Consider the following 23,522-nt stretch of genomic DNA (forward strand, 5'->3'; position numbering starts at 1 on the left):
GTGATGTAATATGATTTCTGTGGTTCTCGAGCGGGATTTGTCCTCAATTTGTAGTCTGGTATCTAGATGCTTCTTGGATGTAGAAACACCAGCCAGGTCAAGAAATTTCAGGCCTAGCGATCATTAGAGTCCATTTTGCCTACCAAGATCGCAAATATTGAAAGCTTAAACGGAGTCTTTCCGAGAATGCGGAGCTCGCTACATCCGATCATTGCATTGACTACTGATCTACCCCTCATCTGCACAGCATCCGATCCGCTTCAAGCCGGCATATTGCTGACGTCGTGTGTACGCCATGTGAGGTTTTTCACAAAACTGCTGCATAGATTTGCCGCACCTGCGTTAATAAGAGGTACAGAAATGCGTAAAAATAAACCTTTTCTGCACCACAAAAAGCCGCAAGTCAAACCGTCATCCATCAACGCCTGCATGATGGCGAGCCGAGACATTGACACAATTAATCTATGTGGCACCGTTAAAACGGGACGGGTGGTGTGGACCTGGCGTTGATCTCGGGGCAAATTAAACATTTGACCCGAAGCTCATAAATCCATTTTCAGGATCAAGAAGCAGAGTTGAGTTGATGAGGATCGGAGAGGGTGAAATGGACGCGTCATTCATGGCGCGGGGACCGGTCTGTCGATGCATTGGCGGCAATTTGATTGGAGGCGGCAAAGAACGTAGGAGACGGGAGAAAACGTTCTCGAAAAAAATATCGCGTCGTGTATGGAGGCATATTATTGTGCCACTAGGGAACTCTGTCATTTTCACAAGTAACAATCTCCTGCAAATTTACAGCGACCATGTCGACTCCTGTCAACTTCAATCCATCCAAGGCATATGCTCAGCAAGAGGAAGTGTACTTCAACGACGGAAGGGAAGCACAACTACTTCACCATATCCAATCACGATCGGACGTCGATAAATTGATAGGGTCTCCCAAGAAAGTCCTCGCCGCTATCGATGAATTTGGGCGTCGGCAGAAATATCTGATGAATGTCGGTGAGGACAAAGGAGGCATAGTGACCAAGTTGATCCACGAGACGCGCCCAAGAGTGATGGTAAAACTGCAAATGACGACCTAGATTTCGCCTGAAGCTAACAAAGTGCTACAGATTGAGCTCGGTGGCTACGTTGGATACTCAGCTATCCTATTCGGCGACGCAGCGCGAACCGCCGGCGCCCAAGAATACCTCTGCCTCGAGAGCAATGCCGAATTTGCCACCGTTGCAAGGTCTCTCATTGACCTTGCCGGGCTTGCTTCGTTTGTAAAGATTATTGTCGGGTCTAGCAGCGACTCGCTCCGCACGCTGCACGCTTCTGGCAAGCTGTCGCACATTAACTTTTTGTTCCTGGACCACTACAAGCCTGCCTATCTGCCCGATCTGCAGCTGTGCGAGCACCTGGGTCTCATCAGAAATGGCACCGTCATTGCGGCGGACAATGTCATCAAGCCAGGCAATCCTCCGTACTTGGCGTATGTGAGGAGCGATGTAGAGAGCAAGAAGCGGGCGTATGCTTCGGATCCGCAGGCAACAAGTGCGACCGACAGTACTGTTCGGGGGAATCCCAACCTTGTCTACCAAAGCGAGCTGTTTCAAAGTTTCGAACCGACTGGCATGCCGGTGAGTTCAAAACAAGGGCCGGTGTATCTTGTAGGCGCTGATTATTTTGCAGGACGGTATCGAGGTAACTATGTGTCTCGGTTTGGATGATGCGCTCTCCTCAGGGGTCTGATTCGGATGGCTATTAGTTATAGCGAGTAGGTAGTGCTAGAACGCCACGTATTGTGGCTTGTAAAGAAGTATAGTCGTCGGCTTCTTCGCCGCTTTACTATGCTTAATTAAGATCAATAGCATTATCTCACAAAAGTGCAGTGGATTGGGTGTTCAGCCTCATCGGCTGCTAGCGCTCGATGTTCGTCAGTTGTTGTGGCTTGGTGGCTTCCTAGCACCTTTTTTGTTACCCAGCTACTTCCGTTACGATTAAAATCTCGCTATGAATCCGGAGCCATTGGAACCTCGCCCAAACATTCTAGTTTCAAGAATATGCCGGAAGGCGGAGGGCGGGGATTGTGAGACCATTGTCAGGCCCCGATGACGCCTACACCCTGGCCGTACATGTAAATACGGCAAGACTTCTACTACGCGCACCTTTGTTGCCTGCACTTGTTTACTTTGTTATACTCATCAAATACATCACTAAGATGAATCAATCCAAGGCTAAGCATATTTTTCAAAATGCCTTTCTTCTTTGCCTCAGCTTGTGCCTGGCTCCTGCTACGACCGCCGTAGTATTGGCAGCGTCGATCTACAGTTACACTTTCGGCCAGAAAAGCCGGGTTGAGCACTCGCAGTCAAAGAAAAGAATTTTGGTCACGGGAGTTTCCATGTCAAAGGGTGTGGAACTTGCTCGACTATTCCATCAGCAGGGGCACATAGTGATTGGGGCCGATGCTGACGCTCTGGCCTGCGGCCGCGTATCGCATGCCATTCGCAAGTTCCACCACCTGCCGGTCCCTGCCTCAGACCTGCATGCCCAGGCGGATGATCCCTTGCAATATGAGGAAGCCCTTTTGCGCATTGTCAAAACAGAAAACATCGACCTGTGGGTGTCCGTATCAGGAGTTGGCTCTGCAGTACAAGACTCCATCGCCAAAGATGTAATCGAACGGCTCACCAAAGCAAAAGCCATCCAGTTTGACTCGCAACATGTGACTATCTTGGACGCGAAAGACACATTTATCGAACACGTACGAAAAATAGGTTTAAAGGTCCCCGACAGCCACCGAATTAAGAGCAAGGATGATTTGATTTCTTTCCTCCGCAGTCGCGGCAGCCTTTCTTTAGAGCCGGATTCGACGCTGTACTTGATCAAGCCCGTGGGTGTCAATGATGCAGCTAGACTTGACATGCCTCTCCTCCCTTTGGACACTGAGAAGAAGACTCTGTCTCGCATCGGTGCGCTCAATCTCAGTAATGTTTCTTCCTTTATCGCACAGGAATTTATCCAAGGCGAAGAATATTGCACACATTCCTTGGTCATCCGCGGTCGAGTCATGGCTTTTGTTGCCTGCCCGTCTACCGATATTCTGATGCACTACACAGCTTTGCCGCAAAATTCATCACTGGCCGACTCCATGCGTCGCTTCACGGTGGCCGTTGCGGAAAATGCCGGAGAGAGTTTCACGGGGCACTTGAGTTTCGATTTCATGGTCAAGTCTTCTGCGGGCAGCTCAAGCAAAGAGCCGGAACAAATATATCCTATCGAGTGCAATCCCAGAGTACACACGGCCGTTGTTCTCTTTCGGGATACACCGAAACTTGTTGACCTCTACCTATCAGCTCTTGACCCAGATCTCGAAGCTGGTAAGGAGATCTTATGCCCGCAGAAAATACAGCGATACTACTGGCTTGGACAAGATTTGGTGGAGAAGCTGTTTTGTCCAATGTATCGAATAATTTGTGATGGGACGGGCAGCGTGAAGGATGTTCTTTCGCAATTAGCATTGTTTGCGGATCATGTCCTCTACTGGAAGGATGGCACATTTGTGATGTGGGATCCATGGCCATTCTGGTGGTTATATCATGTCCAATGGCCAGCTCGACTGATATATTGCTTAATGCGAGGAACAAAATGGGAGAAGGCTAATGTCAGCACCGGGAAAATGTTCGAAACTGCCTGATTTCGCTTGGATTCCTGGGGTCTATGCTGATGAGATACTGTCGCTGGTCGCATAATCTTATTAAATAATTGGAAAAGAAAAAGAAATGTCTGTTTCGACGCAGATACATCTTGGTCACTATTAATCGTAAATCTACTCCATGTACTGCTTCTGGTCTCGCGCAGAGATGTCAGCTCTGTACAATGAGAGTCCACACCATCATAAATGTCAATAGCATTTTTCCACCAGGAACCTTCACGGCTTCGGATTTAGTAAGTGTTGAGCTGGACGTTGGCGTAGCCGTTTCTACTTTAGTCGTGGTTGTGCTGGTCAGTTTGGACTCTGTCGCGGGCGGCACCGTTGGGTACGCGCTGCTGGGGCATCCGGCTGAGCTCAACTCCGAAGTAACATAGCTTTCATAACTATCTGGCTTTCTCGTCTCCGGCGGCATAACCTTGAAGTACTCATCAAATCCAGCCGTGACGAACATCATTTTAGACCGGGCAAAGATCTGGCAGGTGCCAACCTGCGTGTAAGAGCCGCTAGTTGGCAAAGGCTCGCCAGACGACAGTGTGGTGGTGTAACAGTTGCCAAAGTCATTCACATTGTATATGTTGGTGCCGAGTATGCAGTCCCAGGCCGTGGTCGTTCCGGCGACGACGTGATTGCCGCCCCAGATAGAGCCCGACTTTTGCGTGACCGTTTGCGGAGGGAAGTCGACGGGACACGGCGAAGCGCACGCCACGTGAAACTCAATGTAGTTACCTGGACTGTACGACCCGTCTGCAGGCGGCCTTGCCGTTGCGACAGAAGCGACAATGGTCGGTGGCGCGTTCTTGTCATAGAGCAAGACGGGTCGGAAGGCGCTGGATGTTGGAGTCAAGGATACCGAGCTGGTGTTTGCTGCAGCCATGGCTGGTAAAGGGCGGTAGAATACGGAAAGTGATGAATTACATACATCAATGTTTGATGCTTTCAACGAGAGGGAGTAAGAAGCTTTTGGAGGGACGAAAACTCAGAAGGCAACAAACAAGCTCTTCACAACGAGGCTGCGGGAAATTACAAATAGCGCCACCGATCTTAAAAAGGCGGCTGGCTGACTTGCTAACGAACCCGTATCAGCCAGCCTCTAGGTATGCAGTGTACACATTTATTGGAAAAGCCACAAGTGTTGTTTCTAGGGACAATAATGGCACTATTTGTCGAGGCAGGTCTGTAACTGCGATAAAGAAGAACGGTTGGCGCTACAACCGAGTTGCCCCAGCTGCACAGCATCCGCCGAGAGGTGTTAAAGAAGTACCATGCACATCTTATGATGCAGTCATGAAAATAGTATTGATTATTAATAATTAATTCAACTCCAAATCTTGCTTGTCGATAAGACCTTTAGCATACATGGTTCTGACCATCGGATACACAGCACGCGCAAAGTTGCTCCTCCTCTCGGCCACAAACCGTGGTGAAATACCATTGTCCTTGACACCATTCCTTTCCTTCTTCGGAGAAAATGCATGCAACAGAAATGTACATCTCCAGTCATGCGCCCACGTTGTCAGCGAGTTCTCGGGCTTTTCGTAGTCTTCTGGATATGCAGGAAGGCCACCGTCCTGGTCGAAATAAATGGCCGACGGCTCAAAGTGGTTCATAAACAGCCGCTCAGTATTAAAAGACCTCCATCCCACGGGCGCAAAAGCAGATGGTCTCAATGTGAGCATTGCGCAGGGCTCTTTTGCTAGTTCTTTGCCGACCTGTGTCAAGGCCTTGTTGCTGTGCGTTGTCCACCAGCCGTCATAAGTCGTGTGCATGCGATCCTTCCAGAGTTTGATCATGCGCCCTTCTTTTTCGGACATGAATGTGCCGCTGTTGATCCACCCGTCTGTTTGCTTGCCAGCAATTCCGCTGTAGCCTGCCTCCCGCAACGGCCGGAGATCCTTCAGAGAGTGGACATCCATATCAATGTAGACGCCACCAAAATCGTGCATCGCTTGGACTCGCACGAAATCGGACTTGTGCTCCATGCCCTTTATCCTCATTCCGTTGTTCGCGTGTGTGGGTACGGGTACTGTATTGATCACAAGCCCGGGAATCTCAAAGACGCGCTGGGCCCATTTGCCGGCGTCGCCATTATGGGCGCGGCGCACAGCGGTGCTATTGGCTTCAACGTTGGTGTGCAGATAGATGATGTCTGGTCGCCAGTGATGCCACGCCGAGTAGACGGAAAGGAAGTGGCTGAATTGCAGAGGGAATGTGCCGTCGATGGGGTCAGACAAGACGTAGACCAAGTTCAATATGTTGGGAATATCAGCGTGCTTGGCATCTCCTCTGCATGAATAGTCGGTATTTATTTGTGCAGAGCTGCAGTGTGCTGATGTAGGCTGGCTGAGTAAAAAGACCTTGACTTCGTGCGGCAGCAGCCGGTACAGCACCACAGTGAGCACAATCGCAATGACAACTCGAACGAAGAAAGTCCGACGCCCTGAGCCACGGAACAGTTGTAAAAAGCCTTGGAGGACCATCGCCATGCCTTGTGACCTCTTTCCTCCTTTGTTTCAGAGTGCAGAGCAGACGAGTTGAATGCAACGGCGGGTTACTGCCTAAATGACCTGACAAGCCGGGCTTCTATGCCGCTCTATTAAGTTAAGTAGCGTTCGGATTTGCGTATAAGCGCCCCATAGGGCTGTAGTTGTTTCTGATGAAAGACAGCGACAAAGGATGAAAAGGGGGATGAATGGGAAGTTTTGGCACGTGATGCATACGTAAATTCAAAGTAAGCATGAATAACAGTATTATTTCCGTACCAGGCGTAGATGCTTGGCAAATGTCTTGTACAGGGTACCATAATCCCCTGTCGTGAAGTCGATCTCTGAGCCTGGAAAGCCGCCCACGTTCCTACTCGGCAAAGCTCCTGCGCCTAGTGTTGCCACGTGCAGAGTTCTCGCGTATAATTGGATTGCTGTACAAAGCGGCAGCCAAAGAGGTACAGGCAGTGAGAGAGATAACGCAAGAAATGATTCAGTCAGACTTGACGCAGAACGCAGTAATAGTTTCAAAAAGTATTTTTTGAGAGAGAGAGAGAGAGAGAGAGAGAGAGAAAGCTGTAACTAGTTAAAGAAAAAGTGAGCGTCTGGTAATAGTACTATACGGTCTTAGCTATAGAAAGCCAAAGCATCCTTGGTCATTCAAGATGTTGCTTGGCATGTTTTTTTTAATGAAAGAAAAAAAAACGTGTTGCAAAATTGACTATTCAATCATGTGGACAATTTAGGAATATTGTTCGAGCGACTACCCCGGTACTGTTTTCGCCTTACAACCTTCGACCGTCGACCGTTTCAAGCAGGCCTTGGTAAAACGAGCGAGAAGGCAAAGAAAAGGAAAATCTAACGGTGCATGCGTAAACAAAAGCACAATATACTGCATGCAGTTCTCTCTCCTTCTGTCGCTGTTTTGAATGGCGTCAATACATAAGCCTCAGCTGGGGTTGATGACAGCCTTCTTTTTCGCCAATGGGCTGGAGCTGCGCCATCGTCTGGGGCCGCTGGCCCGAATCGGGGCCTCTTATCAATGCCACCATGCGCGCTTGGTATCGTCTCCATACGAAGACAAGTTTCAAAAGAAAACGGGACTAGTCTCTGTGATTCAGCAGCATGACTCCATTCAGCATTCTACGCAATGGCTTTTGCTTATTTCCGTCTGGTCACTTTAGATTCGATCGGCTTCCCACATCAGGTCGTAGCACTTCTGAGGCAGCGAAAGACTGTGGGTAGGCTCTTGTTGGTACACGAGGGAACAAGCAGTGTAAACGTACGTTTCAAAACTATTGTGAATAGATTGATGAGGGAAAGTTCTGCAGGATGCACCGTCTTGAAAATCGCGTACCGAGCCTTGACCACGATTCACTCTGATGGCCGCCTTCAATTAGAGGGGAGTGCTATGGTAGATCCCGACGAGAGGGTCTGATTCGAGTCAGCTTAGCACTGACTTGGTTGCCATTATATCTTAGAAATCGTAAGGAATCTCAAGTCTACCAAATACAATGACATGGATGTCGATGCCAATGCTGGTCACACGAGCACTAACTCAATGCATTCTGTGTGTACTTTTTTAGTGGCCGGAGGCATCGGGGCGCGAGAGCTCCGGGATGCCGCGGGCAGCGACTCGGAGATGCGGCACAACACTAATTTGGACTCCGCTACATAGCCCGGCGTCCCCGCAGAACCAGAGATCAGATGCGGATCATTTCATACCAATTGCCGATGCATCGTTGCCTGCAGAGTGTAATTGGCGATGGGTGAATCCAGCGAACCGACAATCTTTGTCCGTGGACGCCGGGGCGGTCAACTTACAGAAACCTTGTTTGGCGGCGCTGCGGAAGCTGGCCCACGATGATGACGAATGGAAACTACTTTGGCTGCGGTCCGGTGATGGCAATCACCGTAATAGTGATAACTATAAATACTCTCTCAAGCACGACCCAACGCACATCAAGGTAGTAACAGCGAGAAAAGAGACAAAAGATGAACATCAAAACCCTGATACCCTTGGCCGCCGTCGCCGCATTGGCCGCCATTGACCAAGCTGCCAACGTGATCCTGCCGCAAATCGCATATCCGCCGTATGGATGCGGCGACGCATGCCAAAATGCCCTCAAGCAAGCTGTACCCGCAGACATTGTCACCGTCGGGCTAGACTTTGACAGCGAATTTTACGCCACGGCGCACAACTTCAGCGCCGACCTGCAGCCGGGCCAAGTTCTCAAGTTTGAGACGCTCAACGCCAACGACCGCCTCGTCAGCTCCGGCACGAGCCTGTTCCGCCTACAGTACACCTCGCGCGATCTCGACGGCTCCCTGGTCCCAGCCACGGCCTTTGTGGCCCTCCCTCAGGTGAACCCACGTCGGCAGTCGTCGTCGTCGTCGTCCAACAGCAGCAGCGGCAGCAGCAGCAGCAGCAGCAGCAACTTTCCCGTCGTCGCGTGGGCGCACGGCACCATTGGCCTCTTTGCGGGCTGTGCGCCGTCCAACGGGCCCAACATGTACGACTACAGCACCTGGCAGCCGCTCGTGCAGCGCGGCTACGCCGTCGTCGCGACCGACTACGCGGGCCTGGGCAGCAACTACACCAGCCACAAGTACCTATCCCACCGCGCGCACGCCAACGACGTATACTACTCGGTGCAGGCCGCCCGCCACGTGCTCGGCCCTGTCCTGGCCGACGAGTGGATGTCCGCCGGACACTCGCAGGGTGGCGGCGCCGTGTGGAAGCTCGCCGAGAGCCAGTTTGTGAAGAACGACACCAGCTACCTCGGCACAGTGGCCATTGCCCCCGCCACCTATGTCGTCGACATGTTTTTTGACAATCTCGGCAAGAACATCCCCGCGCTGCTGGGCTACCTGACTTTCTTTCCCTTTGCCATCTCCCGCGCCGTGCCGTCCTTTAACGGTAGCTTCGTCGCTTTGGATATGCAGAAGCGGCTGGCGCTCGCCGAGAAGATGCAGGTGTGCATCGAGGGCATGTTTGCCATGGTCATGGGCCTGAACCGCTCGCAAGTCATTGACGAGGCGGGCCTCGCGCGCAGCCGGCCGACGATGCTCCAATGGCAGCAGAACAACACCGCGGCGGAGGGCGACTCGTCCCCCGCGCCGGTGCTGGTGGTGCAGGGCGAGGCCGACACGACGGTGCTGATGAACACGACGCGCAAGGCCTGGCGGCGGTCCTGCGAGGCAGGCAACGAGGTGCACCTGCGGCTGTACGAGGGCCAGGAGCACTCGGCCACGACGGAGGCGGCGGCGCCCGAGTGGCTGGGTTGGATCGACGAGCGCTTCGACGGGCGACAAGCGGCGCAGCAGCAGCAGGCTGGTCGGAAATGCACGGAAATGGCGCGCAACCTGTTTGCGGGCAGTGATACCAAGACGGCACCAGAGTCGTAACTCAAATACTCGTATATTTTCTTGCTCTGTATTTTCACTATAGATACATATTGGCGTCTGGGGCACTTGGTGGAGGTGAAGCTTGGCGAGATCGGCTTGGCGACGATGCACTGCCACTACGTAATATCCTGTCCATCTTTTCATATCATCTTATCATATTAGCTATTAACACGCATCTGCGTCCAAAAAAAAATCCCCTTTTTGTGCGACCGCCCATCATCGGCATTGCTGCCGACCTTCCTCTTTCGGTGGACGGCCAGCCTTGTCCCGAGCCATGTTATTTCCGCGGGGATGCCGAACGCCAGCCGATAAATGACGTACAGTGCGCGTAGGAGACTAGAGCCGGGACGGCTATTTCGCTTCGGACTGGATAATGTCGGGTCTTCTTTATTGTTTTGTGCAAACCATCTTCTGGTCCAGCCTTTTTTTTTTCAAGTTGGTGTGAGCTCCAAGTTGGCAAAACCGGCTTCTTAAAGCGGGTGATGTCCAAGGTGTCACACCAAGCAAATACTAACTAAATAAAGCGACACACAGTAACCCTATATTCTATGTGTGCGTTGAGTGATTGTTCGTAGCGTCATTCCAGTGCAAGAAGGGTGGGGGTACTTGAGGGTACCCAGGAAGTCAAATGCTAAAAAGAATGGAGCACGTGATGCCTTTCCCATGCCTGCCATATGAAGCTCTCTGTTGTTTTGTCTTTTACACAGCCTGACGTTTCGCAGAGAGACGATATCGTTGAATCCGAAAATGGGAGACGGCTCGTCGTCAGAGTGGGAAGTGCATCATGGCAACCCGTACTCGTGGCCGAACTGGAAGAAATGGGCCGTCATGTCGACGGCCTTTCTCGTTACTTTTATAGTCGGCCTCAACGCAACATCAATCACCACGGCCTCGGACATCATTTCTGACGAGTTTAGCCTCGGAAGCGGAATTATCGAGTACAACTTCTTCGCAGTCACGGCGTGGAATGCCGCCGCCGCATTCGTCCCGTTGGTGACGCTGCCGTTGATGGACACTTATGGTGTGCGATGGGGCTATCTGGTAGGGAGCCAACGGAGGGGAAAAGGCATGGAGCATTGGCTAACTGACCGATAGACTTGCTATATAATATTCACCATATTCCTCATCCCTCAGGCGCTGGCGCAAAACTTTGCCACGCTTGTCGTCTGCCGTGCCATTGCCGGCGCCGTCGGCGGCACCCTACAGAACGCCGCCGACGGCATCGCCGCAAACCTCTTTCTGCACAACCATGAGCGTGTGCTGCCTTTGACGGGCTACGTCTTCTCCCTAGTCTTTGGCGTCACCATGGGCCCTGTTCTGGGCGCCGTGGTTGAGCCTCTCAACTGGCGCTGGTAAGCCGTTCTCGTCCAAACTCGGGCATCCTCTGCCCCTCCATTCTAACATGAGCCCACAGGATATTTTGGATCCAGCTCATCGTCTGTGGCGCACTAACTCCCGTAGTCTTCCTCTTCGTCAAGGAAACACGAGGATCGGTCCTTTACGCCAAGCACTTTCCCGACGACTCGAACCACGCCGACGCGGCCGACGGCAAAAACGCGCTGGAGGAGCTCTACGCCACCACGACTCGTTCCGCCATTCTCCTCACCACCGAGCTCACCGTCGCCCTTTTTACGCTGTGGTCCTCGTTTGCCTTTGGCCTCGTCTTCATCTCCACGCAGTCAGTCCCGCTCGTGTTCGGGTCCGCCTTTGGCTGGGAGGCGTACCGCAGCGGCCTCGTCCAGAGCGCCATTGGCATTGGCCAGATTCTCGGCTTCGGCGCGTGTCTGGTACAACGAAGCCTCTATATTAGTAGCGCGCATCGAAACAAAGAGAATCCGGGCGTTCCCATTCCGGAAGCTATGTTGCACCTGTCGATCCCCACGACGCCCATCGCTCTGGCGGGCGGTCTCTTCATGTATGGATGGAGCATATATCAGCCGCACTGGATTGTGACTGCCATTGGGCTGGCGCTTGTCGGGTTTGCCAGCATGGTCATCATTAATGCTGCGAGTATCTACATTACCGACTCCTACTCGACATTTGCAGCCAGCGCCATTGCTGCCGTTGCATTTGGTGAAAACGTGTTTGCTGCCTTTCTACCACTGGCTGCCAAGCCCATGTATGAGAGAATGGGCTATGACTGGGCTAGCAGCTTGCTTGGTTTCATCGGGCTTGCCCTGACGCTGGCGCCGCTTCTGCTGCTTTTCAACGGTAGAAAGATTCGCAGTAAAAGTACATTCAAGCAATAGACACTTGTTTGCGCACATCAATGTAACGTATAAGAATATATTCTAATAGTAGACTATCGGCTGTGAGAGCCATGAATGTAAATAAAAAAGCATATGAAATCTCTTGTGAAAAGAGTAAACTCTATAAGTATATAAACAGTGCAATTCTGCAAAGGAAAAGAGGGGTTGAAACGGGATATGTAACAAGAACATCAAAACTCATTCCTTCTACTTCTCTGTCACCGTTTCGGTTTCCTTGGTCACCTCAGCAGCCTCACCCTTCTTCGTCTTGGTAGCCTCCTTTTTGTTCTTTAGGCTTCCCTTCTTGGGCACGCGCGCAAGCCAGTAGATGAACAGGGCAGCGAAAATGTTGAAAATGACGTAAACCCAGAGAATTCCAAAGTTGCGCCATCTATCCTCGTAGTAGCTGTTGACGCCAGCGAGGTATGTGTTGGTTTCCGAAATTGTGCAAAACTGGCAGTCCTTGGTAGCATCTTGGTTGAGGAGACTGCCGCCCACCTGGTCAATGTAAGATCCCAGATATTCCTGGCAGGTGCCATTAAGTGGCTGCAAAGTGACTATTTCGTTTTCCGCACAGGTAACTTTCGTGTTGGCTACCGCGACAGCTAACATGCCAGATATCATGTACCGGAATGGCGAAACTGTAAGCATCCATTTCCAGAAGCCAGGGAGTGTGTCTTCAGTGGCTAGGACACCACAGAAGATCAGACAGAGAGTAAACATAAGATTGGCCATGTTACCGCCCGCTTCAGCCGTTTCGAAACCAGCAATGATGAAGGTGGAGAACGTGCCGGTGAAGAGAAGGAACATAAGGAGGAAGAGGAACATAAGAGCACCGCGTTCCGTGACCTGATCCATAGGTTCGGCATTGCGGTAGAGACCGACTGGATAATACCAGGCAAAGTACATGATGACTGCCATGAGAGAGTTCCAAGGGAGTTCCACGATAATTTGGGCAAGCATAAAGACTTTCCAAGAGTAGACTTTAGAGGGCCTCTCACGTACTTCATATAGCGAGCGCTGGATAACGAATTGCGGCATGGACTGCTGGACAATTTGACCAAAGACGGTGAGCAGCTGGAAGATGGCGAACATTTGGTTCTGCAAGCCTTGCACACTGTTGGGGGCTCGGAAGAAGACGAAGCCAACGAAAAGAGCAACCAGCGTACAAAGGGCAGTCTTGGAATAGATGTATACGGGCATGCGCCAGTACTGCTGGAATACGCGGTGAAGGCACTCCCTCAGTTGGACCGAGTAGGGCGCGGCAAACTCGCGGTAACCGTTAGGGTCATGGTGGATTGGCGATGATTCAAGGGCGGATTCGGATTCTTGCAGCTTCTCGATCTTGATGTTTTCCAATTCTTGCTGCACCTCGCTGTACTCGGGACTGTCGCGCCAGGTCTCGAACCAATCGAGGTCGGTGTGCGAGCCAGGAGCAGCACCAATCACTTCAAGCATCCATTCAGCAGGATTGGCTGACTCGGGGCATTCCTTCTTGCTGTAGCGCGTAAAGTAATCGGTCATGGTCTTCGAGTTTTCACCAATCTCGCCGAAGTACACAGTCTTGCCACCCTTGGCAAGGAATAAGAGACGATCGAAACGCTGGAAGAGCATAGCGGAAGGCTGGTGAATAGTACACAGAATGGCTTGGCCAGCTTTGGTAAGCTTCTCTAGTAGGTCCAAGATGGCCCAAGAAGTTTGCGAATCAAGACCAGAGGTAGGTTCATCGACAAAGAGCAGCAGTGGGGGCTTGGCAGCGAGTTCAACACCGATGGTAAGGCGCTTTCGCTGTTCAACGTTGAGACCCTCACCAGGGACACCAACAACAGCGTCGGCATACTCCTCCATTTCCAGCAGCTTGATGACTTCATTCACATACGCCACCTTTTCCTCTCTGGGGACGTGGGCAGGCTGCCGGAGAACCGCGGAGAAGACGAGAGCTTCACGAACTGTCGTTGTCTGAAGATGGAGATCCTGTTGCTGCACGTAGCCGGTTTTGCGCTGGAATGAAGTATCGCGAGGTCGACCATCCACAAACATTTCACCGGTCAGAACGCCAACATTCACACGATCAGCCAAGCAGTCCAGAAGTGTCGTCTTTCCTGCACCGGAAACACCCATCAAGGCAGTCAAAGTTCCCGGCTTAACCCAACCATCGACGTGATCCAGAATTCGGCGGGTTTCACTCTTGATCTTGACATCGTAGCAAACGTCGTGCCACTGGAACACAGAGGTCTGTTCCTGGAGCAGGCCGCCGTCCTGGCCCCGGCTCCGCTCAGCCGTAACAACAGGTCCAATGTTTGCCATTGCCGCTTCGGGGTCGTGCTTCTTCTCGACATTTTCGACAGCAGCCGACTTGTGGCCACGACGGTAAACGAGAACTTCGCCCTTCGACTTCTTTTCAGAGACATATTCGGCAGCAACCAGGTAGCAGGCAAGGAAGAAAAAGATGAAGGCAATGACAATGCCAAAGTTGCGCCAGCGGTGCTCCCATTTATAGTCAAAGGCCATTTGAATATATCTGTCACCGTTGACACTCTCGCGGCCCTGAATAGCGCCGATCGTGCTGCAAACACGGTGGTCTCCAGTGATGTCTGCATAGCCATTCACCTTAGGGTTGGGTACAAAGTCGGTACAGGGGAACTCTTGCTGGTGGAACTCGTTGACCATGAGTGCCTCAAAAGCATAAGATAGAGGATTGATGTAGCCAATCCATCTGCACCACCCAAGCATATATCTTGTCGGCAGAACAAAGCCGGTGAAGATGACCAATGCGAGAATAATGATAGCGGCAGGGACGAGAGCTTGGAATAGCGTTCGAGTAGCGGAACCGATTGTGCGAAAGATCATGGACATGACCAGCACAGTGGCGTATGAGATGAGCAAGAAGAAAAAGAAGTGTCCTGGCTCACGCCGCAGGTTCGTCATAAAGTAGATGACCAGATTGAAGACGACACCGTTGCTAATCTTGTATGGCAGATCGCATATCATGGATGCGACAGCTTCGGCAGATGGGTGATAAAAAGCGTACCGGGAATGTTTTTCCACGATGGGACGTTGGGCATACAGGGTGAGAATCTCCAGCGCACTGGCAAAAGCATTCATTAAACAGGCGAAGAAGAGAAGGGAGCCGCGTTGGAAAAAGCTGCTCGAAGTCTTCTGAAGGTTGTAAAACACAGATCCAATGATGAGGGCCATGATGAAGTTTCCGATCAATGAGCCGACGGTAAGACTGGGATCGCCGGTGAGACGCTTCCAGCCGCGCCAGAGACAAAGCTGGATTTGCTGAGTGTATGACAAGGTAAAGGGGGAGGTTTTACGCTGACCCTTGGCCTGCTGAGCCTGCTTAGAAGCACGGAAGGCCTCGGCATCGGCGCCGTCGATGGGATGAGTCGTCTTATACTCTTCAATCTCGGCTTGCAGAGCCTTGTAATTAGCACTGTTCTTCCAGGCAGTAGCAAACTCGTCAGGCGTGCGGGGCGTGCGTCCTTCAAATCCGGGTCGGATAACTCGTTCCAGGGACGAGGTCATGGAAGTCAAAAAGTCGGGCGTGGTCTGGCGGGCCGGGCACTCGAATCCAAGATCAACAAAGTATTGCTTGGCGGCGTCAGCGCGGCCGTAGAAGATTTGACGGCCCTCGTAGAGAACAACGGCCTTGTCGAACAAGTCGTAGGCGGTCTGAGGAGCCTGATAAATCGAGACGCAAGCTGTGCTGCTAAACAGCTCGGTCTGAAGGCGGAGAGTTCTGCAGAACTCGATGGCGTTGGCCGAATCCAGACCGCGAGTTGAGTTATCCCAGCACTGGAGAGGTGCGCCAGACAAGGCGGCCTCGGCGATAGTCACACGCTTACGCTCACCACCAGAGACACCACGAACGTATTCATTACCGACCTTCGTATTGACAGTGTGGGAGATGCCAAACATAGCCATGACGACTTCACGAAGATGGTTTGCAAATTCATTTCTGTTCAAGCCTTGTGGCAGCTGGCGCGGTTGACGAGCACGGGCGGCAAAGGTGAGGGTATCGCCGACCGATAGCTGGGGAAAGTGGACGTCGACTTCGGCAGTGTAAATAGCTTCTCCGCGATGGTTTTTGTGCATCTCTTTTGCTCCGATACCTATGTAAATAATGCATCGTTAGTCTCGTGCCTTTTATGCGGTGGCAGTGTCCATCTGCGACAATGTCGCAGAGCCCAGCAGTAGACCCCGTCGTGGCGCATCACCCAATCGCTCCAGGTCTCACATTGATCTGGAACAAAAAGGCGGAGGCAAACAAAGGTCGGCTGCTCGTCGGGCAGGGTCGCAAAAATGAACGCAATTCAGCAAACTCACCTTGATAGTTGAGGTAGGAGTCTTCATTCACGTAAATTCCATTCATCTCGCCAGAGATGGCTTTCAACATGGTCGAACATCCGGAACCAGGCGGGCCTAGGACGACAAGCATTTCGCCGCGGCGGACGATGCCGTCAAAGTTGCGAAGAATATCGATGCGCTGCTTGTTGTTGGTGACGAGGTCGCGAAGGCTGCCGGCTGCCGAGAGCCAGACGTTGGCGACATCCTTTTGGTAGTCGGCAGCGGTACCGAAACCAAAAACGTTGAGATTCTGGAAGCAGACGCCAGCGGTGCGGAACGCGGAGCCCTCCTGCGAGACAAGCTCGACGATCGCCTTTGCCCACTCGCGACCGGAGAAGTTGGGCGAGCTAGGGTTGATGGGAGAGTCGGGCCCGGCCATGAAAGGGTTGTCGCCAGCGGCACCCGAGGCACGCGAGTAGCTGCGCGCGAGGGTTTGGACGACAGAGGTGCGACGGTTCATCTCAGCGGTGGTCTCGTCATGTTCACCCTTGCCAACCGTCTCGGCAGGAGAGCTGCCGTCTTGCGCATCGTCCTCGGTGGAAATATCGTGGTTGTCCAGCTCGTCCTGATCGTAGTGGGTTTGAGCATTCGGGACGCCATACTTTGCAGCAGTGGCGTCGTTGCTGCCCGTCATTCCATACGCGACAGACATGATGGATTAGACTGGCACTGGCGCGCAAAAGCGCAGCGACTGGAGTTGGGCGTGTATCGTGCTTGTGGCAGGAGCAATGCGGCGACAGTGGATAGTGGTCGCAATAGCTTCAAGTTGTACTAGGTGCAGCAGCGTAGGCCGCAATGGCAGTGAGACTGGTCTGGATGGGAAACTCGCCAGCCAAGACAAGACAAGTCTCAAAGGTGCAAGACAAAAAGAAGGTATCAAGAAGTGAACTAGCCAAAGCAAAGGGCAGCCGGCAGAAGTTTAAAGTCGACGAGCAGGCGAAACGCTGGTCAGCACGAGTGGATCTTTTCAGACCAAATTAAGGTCAAAAGAAAATAAGAAAATAAGAACCCCGAGATGCGGGATAGGCGGGGTCTCGGAGCACGACAGTGGGCGAAGGAGAAGGAGCAACAACGCACCAGGCTCCAGCACGCGAGCCTTGGGATCCTCAAGGGTCGATACCTGCTTGGCCAGCGTTTAGCTCATAGACTAGGCAAGTACCTGTCATCCGCTGGCGGGTCCGCGACGAGTCCGAGCTACGCTAAGTACGTCGGAAATAGTCAGTACTGGTGTGCATGGTTCTGCGCTGAAGGCTGAAGCCGCCACCAGATAATCAAGTCCGCTGTGTACGTCAACCATCATGAAGTGTGCGTTGCACCACGTTCGGAGCATCCGGCAACAAGCTCTTCGCCCTGCATCTTGTTGGCCAGCAGTGGCTCAGCTCCGCAGAGTGTCTTCTGAGACACTTGGCAACTGGTAAGTATTCTGCGCAGATCTCCCTCACACTCGTAATGAGACGAATGATTCATTTTGCGGACTTCGATGGATGTGGAGCCTCTCGGGGCGATTGATAGCATTACGACCCCGAGGAGCCCAAAATTTCGCATTGCTAAACCGGCAAAGCCAAGCACATCCACCAGTCAGAGCGCTTGGTTGTGGTGTCTCCAGTGACAGCTCCGCGTGGCTACTTTTAGCCCTCGCGCGGCAGGCTTGTTTCCAGTTGCCAAGTACGCGTATAAGCAAGTAAGCCCACTCCCCATCCCTGTTGACACGGGCCAGCCCTGTCCGAGAAACAGTCTCTCACATCTCTCTCTGAGGCTGTAACTTGCTCAGTGCGACGCTAGGCGGACATGAATGGGGCCGGCGGCTTGCCTTTTGAGTATTGTCTCTGCGTCACCACATTATCTGTACGCGCGACACACAAAGGCGAGCGGGCGCTGCCGATGTAAATACGCAGGCAGCCCTCGACATGACCGGACGAAGAGTGATGGTGCCACGAACTAGTTGCCGGTAGGCGGGCGCACTAACAATGCTTTCGGCGCGCCAGCGCCCGTGAATAGACAGAAATCAGTTGTGGCCTAGGAACGGCGCTGCAACCAGTTCACGATACTGATAGTTAGTTGCCAGCACATGCTTCTGACCATCATACCGACATTTGTTGATTGACCAACCGGACGTGGGGTTTCAAAAACGCGCATTTCCCAGAATACGCGGGAGAGGACCCTTTTCCAGCACGCCAAGCTCGAGCTGATTTTCCCTGGATCACCTTATTTTTTTTTTTACTTTTCAAATTTGCCCACACTGCACTCCGTATGTGCAATGTCCTCCGCAACTAGCTGTCCTGGGCGACCCAGTTGGTGCCGCCACCCCCTATCCGCTCGGGCTGGCCAAAGACCCCGGCAGCCCGCCGCCCTGTTCCGGCCATGCGGAGCCGCAGCCTGAGCACTTGTTTGCTAATCTATCAAGTTGATCAAAGTATCGCTAGACGCCCGTTGTTTGGATGAAAACGTCTGCGAACCATGTCTTGATCGGCAACAGCCCATCGGACTCGGTCTCGGGAAGCTGGATCATGTCGCGCAAAGTCCGCCGTAGCTTGTCATACTGATCCCAGGTACTTGGGGCTTGAAGAACGAGACATTCCAGTATTTAAGTCGCAGTTTGCCGACTGTGTAGGCGAGCACCTTCAAGCATGCCCTATGCCTTGTTTAGTCTGCTTTCAACTACCCCAAGTCGCCTGTGTAGGCAACTTCGGTTGCTCAATGGGGACACATTATGTGTAAAAAGAAAGGGCGGCGCATGCTGACAAGGCTGCCAGTTTGAGAGTCAACATGGTCAGCATGCATCCACGAGCAGGGACATTTACGCCTTCGAACAGCCGTAAGGCTGCAAAGCAAGCCCCGCTGAACAAGACTACAGATTGTATGCCACAAAGCTTAATTAGCTGGAGCTGCCGCGTAAAACATGGCCAGCCGATACTCTGGTTCTGTAGGGTGCTGATTTGCATGTCGAGGCGTAGTAGATAGTCCTGCTTCCTACCCTACGCTGCAATGAATAGCATTGAACGCCTTAATTAAGATGCTAACGTTCCATCCCCGTCATGTTAGCCGGCGATAAGGCGTTTTTGTCTTCTCCTTTGGATTTTTCGCAACAGAATGACTCTGTTAGTTGCGACGATAACGGCATCTTGAGCACGCACCAGTAATTCTAACGGCATTGCGCCCCCACGTTGTCTTGCATGTCAGACAATTTACATGGCGACTCGGACTCTGTCCTCGGACTAGCATTACTCGGCAAATAATTCTACAGCCTCATTCTTACTGCATCATAATATGTCTCTTCTCTCAAAGTCGCGTGACCCAATCCGCTAGGATCTGGGGCGCAGTACGCTGCCCTATCCTTTTGAAACCGTAGTGCTGATTCTACTGCAACGTTCACATCACCAAGAGTGGTTGAAAATGGATCAACGGGCTTATTCTTGCATAAACCGCCGAACCAGAGCCATTCTATGGCTGCAGCATCGAACGGATGCCTCAAATACTCATACAAAAGGCAGTCAGACTGCCAGTTCATAAAATGTTCCCTCTAGAGCCAATTGCTACATCTCAGCCATGCCAGCGTCCGCCGTATCCCTCCTCTCCGTTCTCGTGGCCATTGCGAAATTGGCTTCAGCTCAAGTCGTCGACGACTCGCAATGCGACTGCTACGTGACTGACGGCCGATTCCCAACCTACTACCAGAACCACGGCTTCTGGGACTTTCGCTCCCTGTCCCGCTGCGCCGGCGTCCCCCCCGTCATCCAGGATGTCGACGGAAACCTCAACGCCAAGGTGACGTGCTCCCTGTTCGACTGGAGCGACCCCTTCACCGAGTTCTGGGGACCGCAGCACTGGACCAACGGAAAGCAGGGCTTCCCCATGATCATGTCGTACAACAACCTCTACATCGAGCGCAACCCGAGCGGCGGCCAGAGCGACACCTTCATGACGATGCGCACCTCGCGTCTGCCCGGCTTCCAGACCGCCGCCGAGCTGCAGTCGATGAACAAGGTCGACCACGCCTCCATCCGCATGCTCGCCCGCAGCCACGGCTCACCCGGCGCGTGCACCTCCGTCTTCACCTACCTGGGCGCCGAGCACCTCAAGGACGTGCAGGAGAGCGACGTCGAGATGCTGACGCGCGAGCCGGCCACGGCGATCCACTACACAAACCAGCCGTCGTACCTCGAGGACGGCACCACGGTCGACGGCGCCTCGTACAACGTCACGTTGCCCGGCGGCCGCGCGTGGTCCGACTGGATCACGCACCGCCTCGACTGGACGCCCGGCCGCACCACGTTTAGCGTCGATGGCGTCGAGAGCCACACGCAGACGTTCCAGGCGCCGCGCGACCCGAGCCTGGTGCTGCTCAACGCGTGGAGCGATGGCGGCGTGTGGACCGGACAGATGGCGCAGGGCGGCGAGGCGTTCCAGAATGTGCAGTGGATCGAGATGCTCTACAACGTCTTGCCAGACGGTGCGCAGTGCAACAGAAAGTGCAGCATTGACAAGTCGCCCCAGGTTGGCAAGCCCGTACGCATCTAGGAGATGCGACGTGCGCTGCTGGCTGACTCGATGCTGCACTGGAGGATGCCTTTACATGTCGTACATAGAACAGTCGTACATAGCTCAAGATTATTATATTTACGCTTGATATGTTCAATATTCATCTAGATCGTAGCAGCTGTTGTGATCACCACGTCGCCGGTCCGAAAGTGCCATTCTCTGGCACCGTCTTCAGTATAGCAGTGAATGACGCATCAAGAGTATTTTGCACGGCCACATTACCCCACCACTGCGGTACAGGGACTCCTGGGAATGTTATGGCGAAGAAGATGATGACAGTGCTCAAGATCAGCCCAGCGTCGAGAGCCGATGCTGTGATGTAGTTGTAGGTCGACCACCATCCGTTGAAGCGGTCGTGGATCCATTTGTTGAAGATGAGGCCGACGATAGCCCACGACGAGAAGCTGAGCGGCGTGGCCGGTGGGAGCCAGGCCATGGACCCAAACATGATGGGGGCGTTGAAGTGGCGGAAGAACTTGATGCCTGCTTTGTGGACGAGGAGATAAAAGACGACGGGCAGAGCGGCACCGCCGAGCCAGAACCAGTTGAAGTGGCTGTACATGCCGCCGACGCCAAACATGCGCCGCGGGCCAATGACGCCCCAGACGATGCTGGAGGAGAAGAAGGCGCGGCCGTTGGGGCAGGTGAAGTGGTCCTTTTGCCTGTTGTCGCAGGCGTTTTCAATGTTGCCGAGCGTCCAGTTCATGACGGCAATCTGCACGAAGACGGCCCAGATGGTGGGGATGACCTGGCACCAGAATGTCACCTTGGGGGGAATCTTCATGTAGTGGCCGAGCTTCAGGTCACCGGAGTACGTCTGCGCCTGGCCCAGAGTAATGACGCTGAATACTTTGAAAATCATGACACCAATCGGTCGGCCGGGGATCATGAAGCCTGCCAAAAAGGCGGAAAGGACGTTGAGACTGATGACAATGTTGGACACGGCCAGGATCATGGAGCTGGGGATCATGAAGATGACCGCCAGGATGAGCGAGACGAAGTACGCCCACCATGGAAGCTGCGAGTCGAATGCCAGTGTAGTGACCAAGCCCAACGCGAGCGAGACCAAGAAAAGGGCGCCGTACCACCAGTCAGGGGCTTCGTCGTATTTCTTCATCATCTTCAGGTGAACATCCGGCTCCTGGTTACGCGAGGAGCGGAACCGATGCCAAATCTCCTTGCCATGGTACAGGCCCGTATGCACCAGAGTAGACATGAGCGCCGCAAAGGAGAGGCCGTAGTTTAGAGCCAGCGCTGGAGTTAGGAACAAGGGCGAGTAGTCCTTGTAGCTCTTTTCGTCAAACGTGAAGCCGGGACCGAGAATCTTGTTCACCTGGTACGCGCTCTGCGTATTGTCGTACACTTGCGACGTGACGAGCGGCAGGTACTTGGACCACAGCGCGCCGCTGTAGGTGATGCCGATGATGGGCAGGATCATGAAGCAGAACAGGCCGACCAGCGTGTTGACGTGGGCGTGCGTCGGTGCGAGCAGCGGGTTGGCGAGGTAGGCGGTGACGTAGGTCCAGTCAAACGTGATGGGCAGCAGGGAGAGGCCCGAGTAGCCGCCAAACAGCTGGTTCACGACGACATTGTCGGGCCTGATCCAGGTCGGAAAGGAAAAGACGGCCAGCCCTTGAAAGATGACGGCCGGGAACCAGTAGTAGCAAAACATGCCCGCGGCGGCCAGGCAGAACCAGCTGTACCGGCTGATGCGCCATCCATTCGCATTACTCGCGGCGCCGCCGCCGCTGCTGCTGCTGCTGCCGCCGCCGCCGCCCCGGTCGTGGAGCGCATAAAAGAGCGTCGTGCTGGAGAATTGCGCCGGCCACAGCATCGCGGCCGGCCAGACGAGGAAGCGGCGGAAGACGCCGGCAAAGGAGATGCCGATGAGCTGCGAGCTGAGGGTGAAGAGCAGCGAGAAGCCCCAGCCGAGGTTGCGGTCGTAAAAGGGCTTGCCCTGCAGCGCGAGCAGCGCGTCGGTGCTGTAGGCGTAGCCAAAGGTGACGTTGGCCATGAGCGTGATGACGGTGTGCTCCTTGATGGTGAAGGGCCCCGTGTTGAACGTCCACTCGAGCCCAAAGGTTCTAAACTTGCGCATCGGCACCACGCGCGCCCAGAAGCAGCCGATCGGGTAGACGAGCAGCTGGATGATGATGGCCTGGAACGCAATCGCGGGGTTTCTGAGAGTCGATTGTCAACAAAGCCGCATGGCTAGGTAATGGCCTCTTGCGCCGGGTTCGCGCGTACGGCGGCGCGCGGCTTCCTACGTACCTCATGCTCAGAAACATATTCAGGCCGGCGCCGAGCGTCACAAACAGCATGCCCAGGATCCAGGCGCGGACCGTGTTGGCGACCTCGCCGCCGTCGGTGTTGCGGACGGCGACGCGCACCTCCTCGTACGGCGAGTTCTCGCAGAGGAGCGCGTCCGTGTCGGCCATTTCCTTGACGTCGCCGCGGTCGAGCGCATCGTGGACGGCGGCGAGCTTCTCGGGCGGCAGGTTGGGGTCGTGCTGGTGGTTCTGCTCAAAGTGACGCAGGTCTTCGCGGGCTCTTCCTGCTGATGACGCCAAGGAAGATTCATCGTCGCCGGCAGCCACCGCCGCGGCCTCTTCGGAGATGGAGGGCGATTTCATATTCCCGGTGTGGCGTGCGCGCGGCTGAACCGTAATCGTCGAATCAGCAAATCAGACGTTTTTGGACCAATCTCACTACCAAGATGGGATTTTTATTTTTTCCCTTCGCTAGTGATCAGGCTGAAGCCACATTCTCGTTTTTCTCGTCTTTTTTTGC

The 23,522-nt window shown here is 53.5% G+C and overlaps 10 protein-coding genes across 10 annotated transcripts; 6 read left to right on the forward strand and 4 right to left on the reverse strand.

Annotated features, from left to right (window-relative positions):
• Positions 1 to 803: 803 nt before the first annotated feature.
• Positions 804 to 1,737, forward strand: LMH87_011814 (uncharacterized protein; the record flags this gene model as incomplete). The annotated part of the gene is made up of 3 exons (XM_056201018.1): positions 804 to 1,061; positions 1,116 to 1,625; positions 1,678 to 1,737. The coding sequence occupies 3 exons, from the start codon at positions 804 to 806 to the stop codon at positions 1,735 to 1,737; spliced, it is 828 nt and encodes a 275-aa protein (XP_056052811.1).
• Positions 1,738 to 2,389: 652 nt separating this feature from the next.
• LMH87_011815 (uncharacterized protein) lies at positions 2,390 to 3,685 on the forward strand (the record flags this gene model as incomplete). The annotated part of the gene is made up of 1 exon (XM_056201019.1): positions 2,390 to 3,685. One exon carries the CDS (start codon positions 2,390 to 2,392, stop codon positions 3,683 to 3,685), a length of 1,296 nt encoding a protein of 431 aa, XP_056052812.1.
• Positions 3,686 to 3,854: 169 nt separating this feature from the next.
• Positions 3,855 to 4,577, reverse strand: LMH87_011816 (uncharacterized protein; the record flags this gene model as incomplete). Its single annotated transcript, XM_056201020.1, has 1 exon — positions 3,855 to 4,577. One exon carries the CDS (start codon positions 4,575 to 4,577, stop codon positions 3,855 to 3,857), a length of 723 nt encoding a protein of 240 aa, XP_056052813.1.
• Positions 4,578 to 5,013: 436 nt separating this feature from the next.
• Positions 5,014 to 6,180, reverse strand: LMH87_011817 (uncharacterized protein; the record flags this gene model as incomplete). The annotated part of the gene is made up of 1 exon (XM_056201021.1): positions 5,014 to 6,180. The coding sequence occupies one exon, from the start codon at positions 6,178 to 6,180 to the stop codon at positions 5,014 to 5,016; it is 1,167 nt and encodes a 388-aa protein (XP_056052814.1).
• A 1,998-nt stretch (positions 6,181 to 8,178) lies between these two features.
• On the forward strand, positions 8,179 to 8,551 carry LMH87_011818 (uncharacterized protein; the record flags this gene model as incomplete). The annotated part of the gene is made up of 2 exons (XM_056201022.1): positions 8,179 to 8,483; positions 8,548 to 8,551. 2 exons carry the CDS (start codon positions 8,179 to 8,181, stop codon positions 8,549 to 8,551), a joined length of 309 nt encoding a protein of 102 aa, XP_056052815.1.
• Positions 8,552 to 8,694: 143 nt separating this feature from the next.
• On the forward strand, positions 8,695 to 9,591 carry LMH87_011819 (uncharacterized protein; the record flags this gene model as incomplete). The annotated part of the gene is made up of 1 exon (XM_056201024.1): positions 8,695 to 9,591. The coding sequence occupies one exon, from the start codon at positions 8,695 to 8,697 to the stop codon at positions 9,589 to 9,591; it is 897 nt and encodes a 298-aa protein (XP_056052816.1).
• A 747-nt stretch (positions 9,592 to 10,338) lies between these two features.
• Positions 10,339 to 11,840, forward strand: LMH87_011820 (uncharacterized protein; the record flags this gene model as incomplete). Its single annotated transcript, XM_056201025.1, has 3 exons — positions 10,339 to 10,632; positions 10,687 to 10,943; positions 11,006 to 11,840. 3 exons carry the CDS (start codon positions 10,339 to 10,341, stop codon positions 11,838 to 11,840), a joined length of 1,386 nt encoding a protein of 461 aa, XP_056052817.1.
• A 207-nt stretch (positions 11,841 to 12,047) lies between these two features.
• Positions 12,048 to 16,845, reverse strand: LMH87_011821 (uncharacterized protein; the record flags this gene model as incomplete). The annotated part of the gene is made up of 2 exons (XM_056201026.1): positions 12,048 to 15,958; positions 16,173 to 16,845. 2 exons carry the CDS (start codon positions 16,843 to 16,845, stop codon positions 12,048 to 12,050), a joined length of 4,584 nt encoding a protein of 1,527 aa, XP_056052818.1.
• Positions 16,846 to 19,739: 2,894 nt separating this feature from the next.
• Positions 19,740 to 20,711, forward strand: LMH87_011822 (uncharacterized protein; the record flags this gene model as incomplete). Its single annotated transcript, XM_056201027.1, has 1 exon — positions 19,740 to 20,711. One exon carries the CDS (start codon positions 19,740 to 19,742, stop codon positions 20,709 to 20,711), a length of 972 nt encoding a protein of 323 aa, XP_056052819.1.
• Positions 20,712 to 20,859: 148 nt separating this feature from the next.
• Positions 20,860 to 23,365, reverse strand: LMH87_011823 (uncharacterized protein; the record flags this gene model as incomplete). The annotated part of the gene is made up of 2 exons (XM_056201028.1): positions 20,860 to 22,912; positions 23,004 to 23,365. 2 exons carry the CDS (start codon positions 23,363 to 23,365, stop codon positions 20,860 to 20,862), a joined length of 2,415 nt encoding a protein of 804 aa, XP_056052820.1.
• Between the last annotated feature and the right edge of the window lie 157 nt (positions 23,366 to 23,522).

The sequence above is a fragment of the Akanthomyces muscarius genome, chromosome 4 (assembly GCF_028009165.1).
Source record: "Akanthomyces muscarius strain Ve6 chromosome 4, whole genome shotgun sequence".
NCBI classification, from domain to species: domain Eukaryota; kingdom Fungi; phylum Ascomycota; class Sordariomycetes; order Hypocreales; family Cordycipitaceae; genus Akanthomyces; species Akanthomyces muscarius.